We start from the raw sequence: 21,598 nt of genomic DNA on the forward strand, positions 1-21,598 counted from the left end.
ATCAGACAGTTGCTTTGGGCCCCACTACAATGATTGGGGAAGCTACCCCTTTTGCCATGACTTAAAAATGGTGCTGACAGTGAGGAAGGTTTGTGGTCCAGGATGAAAGGGCAGTCAAAATTAGAAGTGGTGCCCCCGCAGTTGCGAAATGCCAGTAGCCGCATACCGGAAGCAGTGCAGCCGCTTTATGGGGGCGCTAGACTTATTTGCCTCTCAGCCAGTCCGCCCCATAAGACTGGTGCTACACTAACAGCGCAAGCCATCAGGGTTACTTTCTGTGCTGCTCCCCTGCAAAGTGCTGCCCTAGGCCTGGGCCTTGTTGACCTAGGCCAGGATACAGCGTTGGCTTTACCACTAACACCAGCACCGCCCCAGTGGAAAAGTACCCTAGCCATTTCCTGCTCTCTCTGGCAGTGTATCCACAGAGCATTCTTCCTTTCACTGGTCTGTAGATCAGTGGGAGCTTCAGCAGCAGAATGGGTATGCCACTAAACTCAAAACCATTCCTTAATGGCCTTACTTGTAAGCCAATAATGGTGAAACTGAAGTGGGGTTAGGGTTGCCGCCTGTCCAGGATTCACCCGGACAGTTCGGGTTTGAAGTCATGCGTCCGGGTTTCAGACTGCCTTAAACCTGGACACATTATTCAGAATGGACTATGGCCTCCCAGCAGGGTTGCTGGCTGCAGTTGTCTAAGCTGCAAGTCTGTGTTACCCTCCTTCCCACTGCCCAAAGCTAGAACTAACAATCACCCCCCCCAAACACACACAAACACACAGACAGGAGAGGAGAGAGGGCTCGATCTGCACCTCTTCCCCACTCCCCTACTCATGTGTCTGCCTGCACTCCAATCGCTGGATTCCCTTTAGAAAAGGAATGCGTGGGATGGAAATTTGAAGCCCAGCAGCCTCAGATAGATCTTTATGAGAGGTGCTGACTACCAAGGGGTGAGTGAGCTCACCATCCATCCATGTCTGCAACTGAAGTCTCCCCCAGCCCCCTCTCTCTCCTGCCTCTGAAGTACACTAAGGCAATTCAGGGTTCTCAGAGCACCCCTTACAAGAGTTCTCCTTTACACCAGAGGTCACAGTGTTTCTCCTTACATCAGAGTCTTCTCCGTACATCAGAGTTCTCAGTTTTCCCCCTTAAATCAGGGTTCCCAGAGCATCCCTTATGTTAAAGTCCCCAGAGCTCTCCTGTACATCCGAGTCTGCAGAGCCCCCCCTTAAAGTGAAAGGGAACTCTGTGAGTTGAAAAGTAAAAGGGGAACGCTGATATAAAAGGGGGATGCTTGTTTTTACCTTCATATGATTAGAAATGTTATTTAATAGCAAAATATATGTATAGTTTATACAATAAAAAAAAATTGCCATGCGCCGCTAAAGTGTTCGGGTTTGACTTGAAGAAAAGGTGGCAACCCTAAGTGGGGTATGGAATACAAGAGATACCTGGTCTCTGTGGATGGCTACATGAACATACAGCTCACCAATACAGAAGAATATATTGATGGGGAATTGTCTGGACATCTTAGGGAAGTTCTAATAAGGTGTAATAATGTATTGTATACACATGGAGTAGAAGAGGAGGAAGCAGATGGCAAAATGACAGAATAAAGCAATTTCTAAACTAGCTTTGTAAATTTCTTTTGAAAATAGATTTTTGGGGTTATTGTTAGGCATTATTTTTCTTAACAAAATGTACAAAAACAAACAGTTTTTTTTCAAGAGTACCTCTATAGGGTTACAGTGTGAAGGCAAAACCAACACCCAAAGCCCAATTTTTCTGCACCTGTCACTTATATCCAAAGTCTGTGAAAGACACAGCAGACTTTATTTATTTTTTTATGTTAATCTTGGCCTGAGTGTACTATAATTTGGCTTCTTCATATAAGGCTTGCTCACTGTGTTGCAAAAATTTGTTATTTCCATCCAAAGTCTGCCAAAGAGACACCAGAATTAATTTAAAAATCTCTAGTCTTTTTCCAAGTGCACTAAATTGTGGCCTCATCATACAGACTGGCTCCCCAAGCCGTTGTTTACAAAATATAGAAAGCTTGCAGGGAAAATCTATTTAAATGTATTTTTTTTCTTTATAAATGTCAGTTTTCCCACAGCAGTTCTATACACGGCACAGATGTGCCACGTTACAGGCAGACTAAGCCCTTGTACACACGGTCGGACATTCTGACAACCAAATCCGTTGGATTTTGTCCGACGGATTTTGTCCGATGGATTGTGTCCGAAACTGTTGCATACACACGGTCGGACCAAGTTGTCGGAATTTGTGGTTGCTAAGAACACAGTGACATAAGCCGTGTACGGCGGGACTAGAAAAGGGAAGTTCAGCACCACGTCCAGCACCCTTTGGGCTCCTTCTGCTGATCTCGTGTTAGTAGAAGTTTGGTGAGAGACGATTCGCGCTTTTCAGATTAGTGATTCAGATCGCTACTGCTCTTCGGTTTGTGCTTGTGTGTGCGTATCTGATAATCAGTGCGTGCAGTCAGTAAGTATTTTGGACTATATCTTGGTATAGTACGCCTTGAAAGGCATTTCTTATTGTCTGCTTGCTTCTGCTATTCAGGTCGTTCTTTTTCAGGCCTTGCTCTTTATCGGTGCTTTCTGGTGTCCGTTATGACGAGCCAACCATTTTGAAACCATGTTTCGTCTACGTACTCGTCGTAGAGTTTGTGCTGTGCAGGGGCTTCGTGTTGGGGTTGTTACTTTGACACAAGCCTGGTCCATGAACAGGGAGGGGAGGCGTTTGTGGACCAAGAATTGGTTGCGCCAGCGTGACCAGTTCTCGCACATGCCTTTGCTCCGTGAGATCCGGGAGAATAATCCTGATGATTTCAGGAATCATCTTCGGATGACGGACCCCGTTTTTCACTGTCTGCTGGCTTTGCTGACCCCTTATATCACCAGGCAGGATACCTGCATGTGACAAGGCCTCACTCCGGAGCAGAGGCTCATCGCCACATTGCGTTCCTTGGGACTGGGAGAAGCCTTCAGGACCTCAAGTTCTCTACAGGCATCTCCCCCCAGGCTCTGGGGATCATTATTCCAGAGACCTGTTCTGCCATCATTCAGGTCCTGCAGAAGGACTATATGAAGTTAAGTTTTATCCTCATGCATATTTGCCTCACTAACTTCCCCACCATGCTCTTCTTGGCCCATAAAACTATAGTCTAGTCACTTATCAATGTCTTTTGTCAGCTCCATAGTATTGTTTTCGCCTAAACACCCCCTATAATGTCTACAAATGTGATGTGTGTGCTTCAATTCATGCAGAGTGACATTTTTAAAAATTTTGGGTTGTGCCAAACTCATTAGGAACCCCCTCCCCCCAACTGCTAGCTCAGCTGATAGCAATCCTCTATCTGATGATTTTACCAAACACAATACACACTCTACCTACCTTTTTGATGATCACATTTATGGATGAATTCACCTAAGCATGTAGTGCAAGGGCCTGCCTCAATACTTTCAAATGCTATTTTTTTTTTTTTTTAACCTATTAATTATCTGGATATGTAATAGCAGAATGTCAAAATGTGCTTCCATTTTGTTTTCTTTTTGGGATTATGACACTTCTTACCTGTCCGGTGGGCTGCCAATAGTGTAACTAAGGAGGGGCTTCCCAAAGTATCACACATTATTTAGGCATTCAGCTCTCAATCAAGTGGAGAGGGTTACCTGTCCAAAACACCCCCCCTCATTTTTTAGCAAGGGCCCATCAGATGGGGGGGGGGGATGGGGGGGTGATGACTCTCATAGGGGACCTTATACTTTAGGCTTTAAATACTCAGTTCCCAAAACGTTATACTATTTTGGACCAAAAATGTTGGTGTCTAATCTGCTTGCAATGTTGATTTGTGAAATTACAAATTTTTGTTCTTGTTTCACTACACAGTGTCCTTCAACACCACAGGAATGGCAGACTGTGGCCTCCCACTTTGCCAGTCGTTGAGACTTTCCCAATTGTGGAGGAGCAATAGATGGGAAGCACGTCCGCATCGTCCAGCCACCCAACTCGGGGTCCTACTATTTTAACTACAAGGGGTTTCATAGTATTGTGATGTTGGCGGTGGTGTCTGCGACATATGAGTTTTTGTATGTGGACGATGGGCAAAATGGACGGATGTCGGATGGTGGAGTCTTCGCACGGACGGAGTTCTACTGGCGTCTCCAGAGTGGCAGTCTGGGCTTGCCACCCCCAGAGGAGAATCAGGAAGGACTCCCGTTCGTCTTTGTCGCAGATGAGGCATTTGCCCTGGCGAACCATCTGATGCAGCCTTTCCCGATGAGGACCCTCACCCCAGAGCAGAGGATTTTTAATTTCCGCCTGTCCAGAGCCTGAAGAGTGGTGGAGAACACTTTTGGTATACTGGCCAGCCGGTTCCGCCTTTTTCTTACGCCTATTCACATGGCGGAATACAAACTGAATCCCATAGTGCTGACGTGCTGTGTTCTGCACAATTTTATGAAAAAAGTTTCTGTGAACTATGCGGTCTCAGTTGGCCAACAAGAAGCAGACTTGCTGGAAAATGAAGATAACCTCACGGGCCTTGAACCTGCTCCTCCTGGCTTGCCCCCCCCCCCCCCAAAGCGCCCGTGAGGTTAGAACCCAATACATGGACTACTTTGTGGGTAGGGGGGGCCATTGATATGCCAGACAATGTCTGAGCGGCATTTTAAGAATACATTTTTCTATGAAACTCCTTCATTTACTGCTTGGCTTGGTTTTAGGTGTCTCCTAGGTATATTTATGTTTTTTCAAGTTGTGCCTTTTTCAACAACAGTGCAAACCCAAGTTCAGAGCGAGATGAGGGGACAGTCTCTTCAGATAATCTTATTATGTTGTGGGTCTGCTACACACACACCTTGTTTTTGCAACTAATGTATGTAGTGCATTACTGACCAAAATCGTGCTAATTTTCAGCACCATGGCAGGAAAATGGCATGATTACCAAATTTACACCTCATTGTGGGTGTATTTTTAATAAAGGCACATCCACTATGCACTACAGGTGCACTGCAAAAGTACACCTGAAACTGCACTTGGAGTGCAAAGTGGAGTTTCCTTTAGTAAATCACACTCCTTCTCAGCACAAACTAAAATTTGACTACAAATAAATTTTTTGCGCAAAGAAAAAGGAAGCCACACATTGTTGATAATGAAACTTTTTAATCCAAGCACATTCACATGTGCGTTTAGAAAAGGTTTTTACAACAAACCAAGAAATTGTGTGTATCAAAAACAGAGTTTAATCAAAATTTGGTTTACTTGGTGTTTTTGTGTAAACAGGCATGTATCAAACTGTAAAATAAAGAACACAGGAACTCACAAAGTTGAACTTTGAAAAGTGAAGACAACATCAGACATGAGTATGTACAAACTGGGCTGATATTGCCTTCATCACATGGGGTGTGACCCCTGAAAAATTCAAATTTGTAAGATGCACACAGTGTGCCAACATGTGCTATCTCCCATCATGGGGGATCAATGTACGTGTTTGTAATTTCAATACAAAAGTGGTGTTTTAAAATATCAAAACTAAAACCCTATCTATTTTTTTCTGTTTCACACTCTCCCCAAAACATCAATGCTGTATATTTTCCAAATCCCGATTGCACCCCATTATCTCCCCAATCAGGATCTGGGCACTTTCACTGGTAAAACGGGAATCTTCTTCCATATCACCTACAAAACAAAGCAAAAAAACACACCATGTAATCAAAATATGGTGACATACATGGCTGAGCTTACCGGAAGCTGTGTTCTCCGAAACTCACCTGTTGTGGTGACAATTTGCCCAACCTCGACGATCTCTCCTTCCTCCTCCTCCTCCTCCTCCTGCTCCTCTGTTTCTGGTTTTCGAAGTTGCCCTTCTTTGGGAGGGGTGTGGTCCCTGGTGTCCTCATACTTGCCGAGTCTTCTCTCCCCTAAGAGAATGGAAAAAAAAGAATAATTAGCACACAGGGGGCAGAATTAGGAATATGAAACATTGTTTGGTAGTGTTGAACGATGTTTCCTACGAACGAATGAAACCATGAACTTGAAAGTGGCCATTTTAAACTGCACAACATGAAATCAAAGCACATGGAGCAGGATGCAAGCAATAATAATCATATGAACACACGACAACTACTTACTTTTGTCAAGAACACGCTTGATCCTTATTGTCACGGTCGTTCCACCACCCCGGTCACCCAAGTAAGACTTACCCGCAGGTTCCCGGTACGAGGGGATCGTCGGTGCCTTCGGACGCGGGTTGGCGCTAACGAACGCACGCGAGTGCACATAGTCCCCAACAGGCGCACGCGGGTGCGCGTTGACACGAGCGGGCACACGCGGGGGCGCGACGAGCCGAACGGGCGTACGCGGGTACGCGGGGTCACGAACGGGAGCACGGTCACCCGCGGGGATACGTAGACGTACCGTGCGACCGTTCTTGGCGCCCAGTTGCCTACTTAAGGGACCTGCTCCTGCTCCTCTGTGCTGTCCCGTCTGCAGCTTTCCCGTGACTCCTGTTATCTGTTCCTGTGTGTGTGTTCCTGACTCTGTACCCGGCCTGTTCCTGGACTTTGCCTGTTTGCCGCCTGCCTCCGACCCTTTTGCCTGATTGACCACGCTTCTGCCTTCCGTCTTGTACCTCTGCTGCCCGATTGTTGCCGACCCAGCTCGTCCCTGACTACTTCTGCCAGTCTGCCTACGGACCTGCTCTGACTACTACTTCCGCAGCTCCTGCCTGTTCACCTGTGCCAGCCGTCCAGCAGTTCCTGTCCAGCATCCTGCGCTGGTTGCACCCTCTGCTCCGGTCCACCATCTGCTCCGGTCTTTTCTACCAGCTGACCAGTCTGGCACTTGTGCCCTCCGGACTCCTGAATCCCTGTTCCCATCTCCAGGGGCTCTCGAGCCGGGGCTTACGAGGCGCCGCTCCCTGCACGCTTGGGCTCTCCAACCAGGTACGTGACAGTACGGGACAGCCATGTCCGAGCCCTCGCAGGGAGCGTCTCCGATGGATGAACTGTGCCACCATCTAGCCGGCCTCACCCAGGCCGTGAAGAACCTGCAAGAGGGTTATGGTCGTTTGGAGGAACGGGTTCAAGCCCTATCTGCCGCAGCTCCAGTTGCCTCCGGATCTCCAGGTCCCCCTTCAGTGGTCATGTTGCCGCCAGAGCCAAGGGTCCCTACACCAGACCGTTTTTCCGGTAACCGGAATAAATTTAGGGCCTTCCGGAATTCCTGCGAGCTCTTCTTCGCCCTTCAGCCCCGGACCTTTTCTCTTGAGGCTACGAAAGTAGGGTTCGTTATCTCCTTACTTACCGACGAACCCCAGGCCTGGGCACATCGCCTCCTTGAACGAAAAGACCCCTGTCTGGACTCCTTAGATGTCTTCTTCCAAGCCATGTCTCGTCTTTATGAGGACCCCCAGCTCGCAGCCACCGCAGAAGCGGCTTTGCATGCACTCCAGCAAGGTCGCAGGCCAGTAGAGGACTATGTGTCTGAGTTCAGGCGCTGGAGCGCCGACACAGAGTGGAACAGCTCAGCTCTCCGTTACCAGTTCCGCATGGGACTCTCGGAGGCTTTGAAGGACGAACTGGCCCGTGTAGGAACTCCTGAGACCCTGGAAGCGCTCATCGACCTCTCTGTCCAGATCGATAGGCGGTTAAGAGAGCGTCGTCTGGAGCGCTCTTCTTCCACCTCGAGCCCAGTCTGGATGATGCCACGGGTTCCAAGTGCCAATCCACCGGTTCTTCCTGATCCTTCTTCTCCGGATTTATCGGAACCCATGCAGCTGGGATTACTACGTTCACCTCTGACCCCCGAAGAGCGCCAACGCCGAAGATCTGGTAACCTGTGCCTCTACTGCGGAGGATCTGGACATTATGTTCGCACTTGCCCCGCCAAGTCGCGTAAGTGCCTGCTTATACCTCCCGCCTCTCCTCCTACTCCGCCTAGTACCAGTACCATCTCTCACCTGGCTGTGCCTCTTCTTTTACAGTTCTCCGGCAAGACTATCCGCGTCAACGCGATCATTGACTCTGGGGCCTGTAGCGGTTTTATGGACCTATCCTTCGCCCTGAAGAACAACATTCCCCTTCGGCCCAGGGCCAAGGAACTTCCAATCTATTTGGCCGACGGTTCCTCTCTGAGATCCGGACCTGTAACCCAGGAAACATCTCCCCTTCTTGCCACCATCACGGGGGACCACCAGGAGCACCTGTGTCTGGACATTATCGAGTCTCCCCTCTTTCCCATAATCCTTGGCATACCCTGGTTGAAGGCCCACAATCCCCTGATAAACTGGTTCACTGGAAAGATCGAGTTTCCATCTGCCTACTGTCATCAGTATTGCCTTCCAGCCATCAAGACGGACCCTCCTTCCCTGCTCTGCTTGGAGACAGACACCGAAACCCGACTGGCAGTGCCCGAAGTCTATCACCAATTTTTGGATGTTTTTAGTAAGAAGGGCGCAGAGACTCTACCTCCCCACAGACTATATGATTGCTCGATAGACTTGCTTCCGGGAGCGGAGATTCCCTTCGGGAGAATCTTTCCCCTATCTGAGACCGAGCTGGGAGCTCTAAAGACCTACCTGGACGATAATTTAAAGAAGGGCTTTATCCAACCTTCCACTTCCCCCGGCAGGTGCAGGGATTTTCTTCGTCCAGAAGAAGGATCACTCCCTACGACCATGCGTAGACTACCGGGCACTCAATAAGGTTACTGTGAAAAACCGCTACCCTCTACCGTTGGTGCCTGAATTGTTCCAGAGACTGGGGTCGGCTAAGGTGTTCTCCAAACTGGATCTGCGGGGCGCCTACAACCTGGTCCGTATTCGCAAAGGCAATGAGTGGAAGACCGCCTTTCGTACCCGCTTCGGGCATTATGAGTATCTCGTCATGCCCTTTGGACTCTGTAATGCCCCTGCTACATTCCAGCATTTCGTCAATGATGTCTTCAGAGAGTACTTAGACCTGTTTGTTGTTATATACCTTGACAATATACTAATCTTTTCTTCCTCCTTAGCCGAACACCGGGAGCATGTGAAGATTGTCCTGGCTCGTCTCCGTCTCCATGGCCTGTACGCCAAACCGGAGAAGTGCGTCTTCGAGCAACAGAGCATTCAATTCTTGGGCTTGATCATTTCCGTAGACGGAATAGAAATGGATCCCCAGAAAGTCTCAGCCATCCTAGACTGGCCCGCTCCCTCGGACCGGAAAGGGGTCCAACGGTTCGTGGGATTTGCCAATTTCTATAGAAAGTTTATCAGAGGATTTTCATCCATTATCTCCCCCATCACGGAGCTGACCAAACAGGTTCAAAGATTCCTATGGACTCCCAAGGCGCAAGAAGCCTTTGAAACCCTGAAGAAACTATTTGTTTCAGCTTCGATCCTGAGACACCCCGACGCTACGCTGCCCTATATCCTGGAGGTGGATGCCTCGGAAGTAGCCGTTGGGGCGGTATTATCCCAGAGACAGGGGCCTAAATCACTTTTGTACCCAGTGGCCTTTTTCTCCCGCAAACTCTCAGAAGCTGAGCGGAACTATGACGTCGGAGACCGGGAATTACTGGCAATCAAGGCGGCGTTGGAGGAATGGCGCTACCTCCTTGAAGGTGCTTCCCACCCGATCCTGGTTTATACGGACCACAAGAACCTGGAGTATCTTAAATCTGCCAAACGACTGAAGCCAAGACAGGCCCGGTGGGCACTTTTCTTTTCCAGGTTCGTGTTCCATATCACGTACAGGCCCGGGTCGAAGAACGTGAAGCCTGATGCTCTTTCCCGGATGTACAATGAGCCAATGTTATCTCCTACGCCAGACACCATTCTTCCCCCAGGAAACTTTCTCCTGCTCCATGAAGATCTCTTGTCCCGAATTAAACAGGCCTCCAGTGATCCGGCTCTATCTTCTGACACCTCTTTAACCTCCAAGGACGGTCTTCTCTGGCACCAGGATAGAATCTTTGTCCCCCAGGAGTTACGTACTGCGGTCCTCAGCTCCTGCCATGACCACCCATTGGCCGGTCACTTTGGAGCATTCAAAACCTTAGACTTACTTCAACGCACGTTTTGGTGGCCCCAGATGAAGAAACACTGCAGGGAGTATGTAGAAGCGTGTACCACCTGCATTAGGAATAAGGGGAGTAAGTCGAAGGTTTGGGGCTTGCTGAGACCATTACCCATCCCGGATAGGCCGTGGAAAATTATATCCATGGATTTTATCGTGGAACTGCCCCCCTCTGAAGACTTTTCCTCGATCCTGGTGGTAGTGGACAGATTTACTAAAATGGCTCACTTCTTACCCATGAAGGGGACTCCATCGGCCACAGAGATGGCCAGGACTTTTATTAAAGAAGTAGTAAGGCTCCACGGCATTCCTGCTGACATCACCTCTGACAGGGGTGTTCAATTCACGTCCAGGTTTTGGAAGGCTCTCTGTGGGGCCCTGAAAATCGAGCTTCGCCTATCTTCAGCCTACCACCCTCAAACTAACGGCCAGACCGAGAGAACCAACCAAACGCTGGAGCAGTATCTGCGTTGCTTCTCTTCCTTCTCCCAGGACGATTGGGTATCGCTTCTACCTTTAGCGGAATTCGCATATAATAATTCCGTCCATTCGGCCACCAAACAGTCCCCCTTCTTTGCAAACTTCGGTTTCCACCCACTTTTTCTGCCCAGTAATCTTCCTGAGTGTTCGGTACCGGCGGTCCAGGAGGACCTTAACTTCTTCAGGAATAATAACAGGATTCTTCAAGAAACGCTGGCTAAAACCCAGGAACACTATAAGGAAGTCTTCGATAGGAAGAGAAGGGGCGAACTTAACCTCCAGGTCGGGGACCAGGTCTGGCTGTCTACGTTAAACTTGAAGTTGGCCTGCCCTTCCAGGAAGCTGGGCCCGAAGTTTGTGGGTCCATTCCCCATTCTGAGGAAACTAAATGAAGTAGCCTTTGAGCTGAAACTCCCGGGGTCATTCCGGATCCACCCGGTTTTTCATGTTTCATTACTCAAGCCCGCGGTTCCGGACCCCTTTGCCGACCGGAGTACCAACCCCCCAGAACCCGTGATGATTGATGGGGAATTGGAATTTGAGGTTGAAGCTATCTTGGATTGCAGGAGGAGACGTAACCAGACCCAGTTTCTGGTTAAATGGAGGGGATATGGCCCTGAGGAGAATTCATGGGAACCGGAGTCCAACCTGCATGCCGAAAGACTAATCCATGCCTTCAAAAGAACTCACCCGGATAAGATGGCACAGTTGGGCATCCGGAGGTTGCCCCTTGGGGGGGGGCAATGTCACGGTCGTTCCACCACCCCGGTCACCCAAGTAAGACTAACCCGCAGGTTCCCGGTACGAGGGGATCGTCGGTGCCTTCGGACGCGGGTTGGCGCTAACGAACGCACGCGAGTGCACATAGTCCCCAACAGGCGCACGCGGGTGCGCGTTGACACGAGCGGGCGCACGCGGGTGCGCGACGAGCCGAACGGGCGTACGCGGGTACGCGGGGTCACGAACGGGAGCACGGTCACCCGCGGGGATACGTAGACGTACCGTGCGACCGTTCTTGGCGCCCAGTTGCCTACTTAAGGGACCTGCTCCTGCTCCTCTGTGCTGTCCCGTCTGCAGCTTTCCCGTGACTCCTGTTATCTGTTCCTGTGTGTGTGTTCCTGACTCTGTACCCGGCCTGTTCCTGGACTTTGCCTGTTTGCCGCCTGCCTCCGACCCTTTTGCCTGATTGACCACGCTTCTGCCTTCCGCCTTGTACCTCTGCTGCCCGATTGTTGCCGACCCAGCTCGTCCCTGACTACTTCTGCCAGTCTGCCTACGGACCTGCTCTGACTACTACTTCCGCAGCTCCTGCCTGTTCACCTGTGCCAGCCGTCCAGCAGTTCCTGTCCAGCATCCTGCGCTGGTTGCACCCTCTGCTCCGGTCCACCATCTGCTCCGGTCTTTTCTACCAGCTGACCAGTCTGGCACTTGTGCCCTCCGGACTCCTGAATCCCTGTTCCCATCTCCAGGGGCTCTCGAGCCGGGGCTTACGAGGCGCCGCTCCCTGCACGCTTGGGCTCTCCAACCAGGTACGTGACACTTATGTACTGCTCGTGCTCCCTCAGTTTCAGGTCTGACCAGCATTTTCTCAGTTGATCCTTGGATCGGCGTACCCCAAAATTCTTATGAAGACTCTTCACAACTTTATTCATGATCTTGGCCTTTCTGATATTTGAGTTTGGGTAAGGTCCATACTTCCCATCATAGTTGGTCCTGTTCAATATGTCCACCATCTCCAACATCTCTCCAAAAGACATATTTGAGGCCTTAAATCTTCTCTTCCTGGATCGGGACGTTTCAGGCTCCAGGCTTTCCTCACCCTCCTCCTCGTTAGTGGAACTATTATTAGTGCACACCTGCGTTCTCTCCGCCATGTGCTCTCCCCACTGTGCCGGAAGCGAAGGGGCGGAGAATAGTCTAGAAAGAACGTCATGGGTAGGCGTAGTTTCACGCATGCGCACTGTATATAAAACACAACACGCGTGTGTTGTCTGTACGATCGGTGAACAGAGGGAGAAGCTGACGCGACGAACGTGCAAACGAAGGTAAAATTTTGAACTTGGTACATCACTAGGCTATACTGCTTCTAGATTGAGGCCTGCATTAGTGGAGTTTAGCCAGACATTAGGGTTTGTCTTGTTGTGTTGGGTCTTGCAGACATTATGGACGGGTTCAACGATCATAGCTTCCTCCCTCTGTTCATCGATAAATACAGAGACATGCCCTTCCCGTGGCAAGCAACACACCCACAATATAGTAACAGACACAAGAGGCAGGCAGCAATGTTGCAACTGGTTGAGTTTGTGAAGCCGGTGGTCCCCAAGGCAGACGTCAACTATTTAAAAAAGAAAATTGGTAGCCTCAGGAGTACATATATGAGGGAGAGGAACAAGGTGCTGAAGTCCATGCAATCTGGAGTTGCAGCAGATGACGTTTATGTCCCCACCCTGTGGTATTATGACAGGATGCATTTTCTGTCAGACCACGCTGAGGTCAGAGAATCCCTCTCTACTCTTCCTTCCACGCGTCCTATGCTCTATTCCACACCCGATGAGTCTTCCGACGCCCAACCTGGGCCTTCCACTCAGGAAGAACTGTGGGAGCCCAGCTTGAGCCAGGTATAGTATTGTTGTACATATTTTGGGAGTAAAAATGAATGATGTTAACTTGATTTTTGCTCACTAATTGCTGAGTTTTGAAAGTGTTTCACATATCAATAGACAGTAGTGGCCAAAACACTTTGGGACAAGAAAGAAAAATGTTGGGCACAGAATGATAGTCTTTTCTAGTGGTTAACAATTTGCAACAGTGTTGATGTGAAAATTGTGTGTGTTTGATGAACCAAAAACACAAACTATGTCCCTTTTTCATACACAGGAAGAACTCAGCCAGGAACAGGAGGGTGTGGAATGCAGCAGCCAGGAGGTGGCTGTGGAAAGTGGCAGCCAGGAGGAGGCGGGGGTAAGCGGCAGCCAGGCGGTGGGCGGGCAAAGGAGTCTCACTGAATGCCAGGTCCCTCCCCTCCGCCTTCCACGTAAAAGGGCGAGAAAGGGGGGGAATGTTGAGGAGTCGGCCCTGAGGCTGATTGATGAGGCTTCTGCGGCCCTCCAAGCAAAACCCACCTACCAAGAGGCCTTTGCCGCCTTGGTTGCCTGCAAGCTTGATAAAATGGAGCAGGGGCAACAGCTCTTGTGTGAGGAGGTTATTATACACACCCTCAACAAGGGTCTGTTGGGCCAAATGACACAAGAAACACACTTGTGTGGTTTGGCCCATGCCCCTGCTCCTCCTCCTCCTCCTCCTTCTGCCACACCTTCAGCACCACAGCCACAGCCTGGAAGGAAGCATGGAAGGAAGACCAGAGAGTGATGACCTGGGTTCAGTCTGGTCTGACAGAAGATGCAGCCTGTTGTAGTACCACAGCCTGGGAACATAGATGTCATCTGCTGCTGTTCCGGGTTTCATGGACTTCAGGACCAGACTTCTCTTCCTCAGATATGTATTCCTCAGGCCACCAAGTTTTGCATTTAAATAGTTGATGTGTGCCCTGGGGGCCAAAGGCTTCGCTAATCTCCCCAGTTTCAACATCGCTGCCTCCCTCTTTATTTGTTACTGACACCTAAATAAAGGTATTTTTTGTTTGAAGAAATACTTGCGTATGTGTTTTACTTCCAAAAGGCCAGTTTATTTGTGAGCAGGCAGGTACATTTAAAAAAAAAAAGGGGAAATTAATAACAAGGGGTACCAACACTAAACAACCTCCTGTAGATTAAAAAAGATAAACAAAATATCAAAAATACAATAATGTTGTTGTGGTAAGTTAACACACAAAAAACACCCTAAAAAATTGAGAAATGAGCAAACTGACAAAAAAGGAGATGTTTAGGAAAAAAAAAAAAAATGCATCCAAAAAAGAATAAACTAAATCTAAAATTGTGTAGATGTGATGAAATCAAAAATTGTATTGCTGAAATGGTTAAAAAAGAGTCAGGAAATACGTTCGGGAGAAGTGTGTGTGACTATGAGCATCAAAAGAAGTTCCTTCTTGCAGCATTGTAAAGAACAAGAGAATGCGCTTCATGAAAGAATTTTTAACATTGCAGCGTGACGAATGTGCTTATGAGTAGTAGTTTTACCTGAACGAGCGGTTCCGTGTCGGAATTTGAATGTGAGCATGCGTGGCACCTTGTCCGTTGGAGTAGGTAACACATGATCAGAGTATGTCCGATCGGACCAGTTTGTCGGAAAATATTTCCAGCAAGTTGGAAAATTTGGTCCGACGGATATTCCGACGGAAACAGTCCGATGCACACCACACACAGTCGGATTATCCGACAAAACCGTCCGATAGGACACATTCCGACAGATTCTCCGACCATGTGTACAAGGGCTAAGGGGATCCCCCAGGCACTAAATTTAAAGGAACTTTTCATTTTTATTGTTTCACTTTAACCATCATTAAAATCACTGCTCTTTTAAAAACAATCTTTCATTTTTTTTGCATTGGTACATGTCCCCCAGGGCAGTACCCGTGCACCCTTGCCCTTTTTAGGGCCAAACACTTGCACATAAGCCTTCAAAATGGGCACTTTTGATTATTTTATTTTTTTTCAAGTTTGGGTCCCAGACTAATAGGGTTCTCAGTTCAGGTCCAAACTTTTGTGATGTTCGAGAGTTCTGGTGCAAAACCAAACCTGGGGGGGTGTTCGGCCCAACTCTACTGCTCACCCAGAGCATCATCAACCCTGTTGGCACACCAACTCTTCAGCTGTCTCTGTGTCTGGAATCACCAGGCAGCGACATCAATGGCAACCTGTGGTTCTTTGGGCACAGCACTCCCTGTCACCTCTCTTAGGGGTGCTCTGTACTCAGCCGTAAGGGGCCAGGTAAATGACAGTATTTTTGTCATATATAAAGGGATGGCTAATAATATGTTATTAGCCATCTACTGCAATGAGTTCAATGGTTCTTTTCCTTAAGGCCTGTACACACGATCAGACTTTTTGACAACAAACATGCAAATTAGCTGTTTTGGAGCAACATCCGACCGTGTGTACGCTCCATCGGACAAACTTTTTCGATTTTCATCGGAATTTTGTTGGCTGTGCGAACGGACAAACTTTCTGGCAACAAAAGTCCGATGGAGCAAAGTCTGATTGTGTGTACAGAAAACCATAGGACTTTTGTACAAAGTACAAACACACATGCTCAGAACTAAGGATGAGCCGAACACAGACCTAAACTTCGTGTGAACATTAGAACCCTATTAAAGTCTATGGGACTCGAACGTTCAAAATCTAAAGTGCTAATTTTAAAGGCTAATATGCAAGTTACTGTCCAAAAAGTGTTTGGGGACCTGGGTCCTGCCCCATGGGGACATATATCAATGCAAAAAAAAGTTTTTATAACGGCTGTTTTTTCAGGAGCAGTGATTTTAATAATGATTAAAGTGAAACAATAAAAGTGTAATATTCCTTTAAATTTCGTACCTGGGGGGTGTCTATAGTATGCCTGTGAAGGGGCGCATGTTTCCCGTGCTTAGAACTTTAAAAAAAGTATTTTAAAATCACTTGCGGCTATAATGAATTGTCGGCTCCCGTAATACAGAGAACACTCAATGAGTGTTCTCTGTATTATGGGAGCCGACAATTCATTCATTGAAGAAAAAACGTGGGGTTCCCCTAAATTCTATTACCAGGCCCTTCAGGTCTGGTATGGGTATTAAGGGGAACCCCATGTCAAATTTAAAAAAAAATTGATGTGGGGGTCCCCCTAAAAATCCATACCAGACCCTTTATCTGAGCACGCAACCTGGCAGGCCGCAGGAAAAGAGGGGGGACGAGAGAGTGTCCCCCCTCCTGAACCGTACCAGGCCACATGCCCTCAACATTGGGAGGATGCTTTGGGGGTCTGTGTCCCCTCAAAGCACCATGTCCCCATGTTGATGGGGACAAGGGCCTCATCCCCACAACCCTGGCTGGTGACCTCACCCCCCTCTGATGTAGTGGAAACCTGCGTTACATCAGAGGGGGGAGGGGTCACCCATACGTCATTGGGGAACCCCTGGCTTCCCTCACTAGCATCAGAGGGGGCGGGGTCAGGTGACGGGTGGCCCCTCCCTCCTAATGTCAAAAACGTCAGGCGCTGGGATCCCCGCAGTGTCTCCTTAGTGGAGACAGAAGATGGATGCATGAGTAGAGTAGATGGACTGTGCTGGACTGAAAATCACCCGTCACTGGATCAGATCAGCCATCGCTGGACCCTGAAGAGATGATCATCCATTGCTGGATAGCAAGAGTGGATTACCACCGCTGGAATCTTTTTTGTTATTTTTTTTATTTTTAATAAAGGAATTTTTCAAAAGTGTGTTTGTCTTATTTAACCATTTTTTACACTTTCTTTCTGAAATGGTAGGGGTACTTTTGCACCCCCTTACCATTTCAAACAGGGGGGGCAGGATCTGAGGGTCCCCTTGTTAAAGGAGGCTTCCAGATTCTGATAAGCCCCCCACCCGCAGACCCCCACAACCACCGGCCAGGGTTGTGGGGATGAGGCCCTTGTCCCCATCAACATGGGGACATGGTGCTTTGAGGGGACACGGACCCCCAAAGCATCCTCCCAATGTTGAGGGCATGTGGCCTGGTATGGTTCAGGAGGGGGGGCGCTGTCTCGCCCCCCCTCTTTTCCTGCAGCCTGCCAGGTTGCGTGCTTGGATAAAGGGTCTGGTATGGATTTTTAGGGGTACCCCCACGTCAATTTTTTTTTTTAAATGCTTTTTTTTTATCAATGAATTAATTGTCGGCTCTCGTAATACAGAGCCGACAATTCATTATAGCCGCGAGTGATTTTAAAATACTTTTTTTCCTGCAGAAATTACACTTTGTGCAGGGACAGTTCTAAGCACGGGAAACATGCGCCCCTTGACAGGCATACTATAGACACCCCCCAGGTATGAAATTTAAAGGAATATTACACTTTTATTGTTTCACTTTAATCATTATTAAAATCACTGCTCCTGAAAAAACTGCTTTTTTTTGCATTGATCCATGTCCCCTGGGGCAGGACCCAGGTCCCCAAACACTTTTTAGGACAGCAACTTGCATATTAGCCTTTAAAATTAGCACTTTAGATTTCTCCCATAGACTTGTACAGGGTGTTCCGGCTTTTCGAATTTGCCGCGAACAGCCCAAATTGTTCGCTGAACAGGCGAACAGGCAATGTTCGAGTCGAACATGAGTTCGACTTGAACTCGAAGCTCATTCCTACTCAGAACCAATGCAAAAGATCAGACAACAACACAGAAGTTGACCAAAGGTGGCAGTAAAGAGCAGAAAAACCACATGATTTGGTGAAAGTTGGCTGAAAAAGTCCTGCCGTGTGTATGCAATACAAGTTCTTGGCCGACGCTCTTTGTACAAACATCCACGGGTGTATGAGGCTTTACAGATGACAAAATCCAGCAGAGTATTTGTAAATATTACAATGAACAGCAGCCTTCAAAGTCCCATCCTTCATGTTATAACAAGCACAGAGGCACCACACCATCCAGCATAATATCTCCAATCTATAATATGCACCTAGGTAGCTTCCATACATTCAAAAATGTATACTACATTCTAGACCTGTGCTTTTCTAATCATGTTGTGTCAAAGAGGAATGAATGAATGTGTGAGTCTTAACAAATAAAAACATCCCCTGATATACCATTGTCAAAGCCCTTTTACGCACTGTTGGAGATTCCGGCAACCAAATCCGTCAGATTAATTCCGACGGATTAATTCCAGAAGAGGTCCAGAAGTGATGTTGCATACACATGGTCGGACTAAGTTGCCGGAATTTCTGGTTGCCAAGAATGCGGTGATGTAAGCCGCGTACGGTGGCACTAGAAAAAGGAAGTTCAGCACCACATCCGACACACTTTGGGCTCCTTCTGCTGATCTTGTGTTTATCGCGTGTTAGTAGAAGTTTGGTGAGAGACGATTCGTGCTTTTCAGATTTGTGCTTCAGTTCGGTACTGCTCTTCAGTTTCTGCTTGTCTTTGCGTATCTGATTATCAGTGCGTGTAGTCAGTAAGCATTTGTTTCTCATTGTGGACTATATCTTGGTATAGTACGCTTTGATTTGCATTGCTTATTGTCTGCTTGCTTCTGCTTTTTAGGTCGTTCTTTCAGGCATTGCTGTTTATCGGTGCTTTCTGTTGTCCGTTCTGACCAGCCGACCATTTTCAAACCATGTTTCGTGTACGTACTCGTCGTAGAGTTTGTGCTGTGCAGGGGCTTGGTGTTGGGTTTTTAGCTTTCACACAAGCCCGGTCCATGAACAGGGAGAGGATGCGTTTGTGGACCAATAATTGGTTGCGCCAGTGTGACCAGTTCTTGCACATGCCTTTGTTCCGTGAGATCCGGGAGAATAATCCTGATGATTTCAGGAATCATCTCCGGATGACGGACCCCGTTTTTCACCGTCTGCTGGCTTTGCTGTCCCCTTATATCACCAGGCAGGATACCTGCATGCGGCAAGCCATCACTCCGGAGCAGAGGCTCATCGCCACGTTGTGCTACTTGGTGACAGGGAGAAGCCTTCAGGACCTGAAGTTCTCCACAGGCATCTCCCTCCAGGCTCTGGGGATCATTATTCCAGAGACCTGTTCTGCCATCATTCAGATCCTGCAGAAGGACTATATGAAGGTAAGTTTTATCCTTTAACATCACATTCTATGTATTTAATGATTGCTAATGTATTGCATTTCTTTCCTCCTTCCCTAATTACCATGATTGCAATATGCTCTAATTCATATGCTGTGCCCCTTTGTCCTCATGCATGCTGGAAGCTTTTCAAGTACCGTTTTTGTCCTTCATGCATATTTGCCTTCACTAACTTCCCCACCATGCTCTTCTGGGCCCATAAAACTATAGTCTAGTCACTTACTAATGTCTTTTGTCAGCTCCAGAGTATTGCTTTCCCCTAAATACCCCCTTAAATGTCTCCAAATGTTATGTGTGTGCTTCAATTCATGCAGAGTGAAAATGTTTTTTTTGGTTGACCCAAACTCCTTAGGAACCCCCCTCCCCCCAACTGCTAGGTCAGCTGATAGCAATCCTCTATCTGATGACTTTACCAAACCCAATACACACTCTACCTACCTTTTTTATGGCCACATTTATGGACAAATCCACCAAAGCATGTAGTGCAAGGGCCTGCCTCAATACTTTCAAATACTATATTTTTTATTTTTTACCCTATTATTATCTTGATAGGTAATAGCAGAATGTCAAAATATGCTTCCATTTTGTTTTAGTTTTGGTATTATGACACTTCTTACCTGTCCAGTGGGCTGCCAATAGTGTAAGTAAGGAGGGGCTTCCCAAAGTATCACACATTATTTAGGCATTCAGCTCTCAATCAAGTGGAGAAGGTTACCTGTCCAAAACACCCCCCCCCCCCTCATTTTTTGCAAGGGCCCATAAGATGGGGGGGGATGGGGGGGTGGGGGGGTGATGACTCTGATAACGGGACCTTATACTTTAGGCTTTAAATACTCATTTCCCAAAATGTCATACTGATCTTGGCCAAAAATGTTGGTGTCTAATCTGCTTGCAATGTTGATTAGCAAAATTACAAATTTTTTGTCTTGTTTCACTCCACAGTTTCCTTCAACGCCACAGGAATGGCAGACTGTGGCCTCCCACTTTGCCAGTCGTTGGGAGTTTCCCAATTGTGGAGGTGCAATTGATGGGAAACACATCCGCATCGTCCCACCACCCAACTCGGGGTCGTACTATTATAATTACAAGGGGTTTAATAGTATCGTGATGTTGGCGGTGGTGTCAGCAACCTATGACTTCCTGTATGTGGACGTGGGGCAAAATGGCCGGATGTCGGATGGTGGAGTGTTCTCACGGACGGAATTCTACTGGCGTCTCCAGAGTGGCAGTCTGGGCTTGCCACCCTCAAAGGAGAATCAGGAAGGACTCCCGTTCGTCTTCGTCGCGGATGAGGCGTTTGCTCTGGCAAAACATCTGATGCAGCCATTCATGAGGACCCTCACCCCCGACCAGAGGATCTTTAATTTCCGGCTGGCCAGAGCCAGAAGAGTGGTGGAGAACACTTTTGGAATACTGGCCAGCCGTTTCCGCCTTTTTTTAACGCCTATCCACATGGTGGAATATAAAATCAATCACATAGCGCTTGCCTGCTGTGTTCTGCACAATTTCTTAAAAAGATATTCAGCAAACTATGTGGTCTCAGTTGGCCAAGATGCAGACTTGCCTGAAAATGAGAATCTCACGGCCCTTGAAGCTGCTCGTCCTGGCTTGCCCCCCCAAAGTGCCCGTGAGGACCGAACCCAATACATAAAGTACTTTGTGGGTAGGTGGGCCATTGATATTCCAGACAATGTCTGAGAGGCATTTTTTAATACATTTTTCTTTGTAACTACAATAATCTTTGTTTTCATTTACTGCTTGGCTTGGTTTTAGGTGTCTCCTAGGTACATTTTTGATTTTTGTTGTTGTGCCTTTTTCTACAACAGTGCAAACCCAAGTTCTGAGCGAGATGAGGTGACAGTCTCTTCTTCAGATAATCTTATTATGTTGTGGGTCTGCTACACACACACCTTGTTTTTGTTAACTAATGTATGTAGTGCATTACTTACAAAAATCTTGCTCATTTTCAGCACCATGGCAGAAATATGTGGGGTCAGGAAAATGGCATGATTGTGAAAATTAACACATCACTGTGGGTGTTATTTACTAAAGGCACATCCACTATGCACTACAAGTGCACTGCAAAATTACACCTGAAACTGCACTTGGAGTGCAAAGTGAAGTTGCCTTTAGTAAATAACACCCATTGTCACCGAAAACAACAATTTTACTCCAAATACTGCTTTTGCGCATTGAAAAAGGAAGCCACACATTTGTGATAATTTAACTTTTTAATCAAAGCACATTCACATGTGCGTTTAGAAAAGGGTTTTACAACAAACCAACATATTGGGTGTATCAAAAACATTATTTAAGGTAATTTTTTTGTAACTT

General features: G+C 47.6%; 1 protein-coding gene across 1 annotated transcript; it reads left to right on the forward strand.

Annotated features, from left to right (window-relative positions):
- Positions 1-476: 476 nt before the first annotated feature.
- Positions 477-1,613, forward strand: LOC143942131 (small nuclear ribonucleoprotein F-like). The gene is made up of 3 exons (XM_077463408.1): positions 477-547; position 674; positions 1,425-1,613. The coding sequence occupies exons 1-3, from the start codon at positions 477-479 to the stop codon at positions 1,611-1,613; spliced, it is 261 nt and encodes an 86-aa protein (XP_077319534.1).
- The last annotated feature ends 19,985 nt before the right edge of the window (positions 1,614-21,598 follow it).

This window comes from Lithobates pipiens, unplaced genomic scaffold (genome assembly GCF_037356315.1).
Source record: "Lithobates pipiens isolate NorthernLeopardFrog02 unplaced genomic scaffold, aLitPip1_a1.2 Scaffold_30, whole genome shotgun sequence".
NCBI classification, from domain to species: Eukaryota; Metazoa; Chordata; class Amphibia; order Anura; family Ranidae; genus Lithobates; species Lithobates pipiens.

Coding starts and splice junctions, on each gene's coding strand:
- LOC143942131 (XM_077463408.1), top strand. CDS start 477: ATGGGTATGCCACTAAACTCAAAACCATTCCTTAATGGCCTTACTTGT.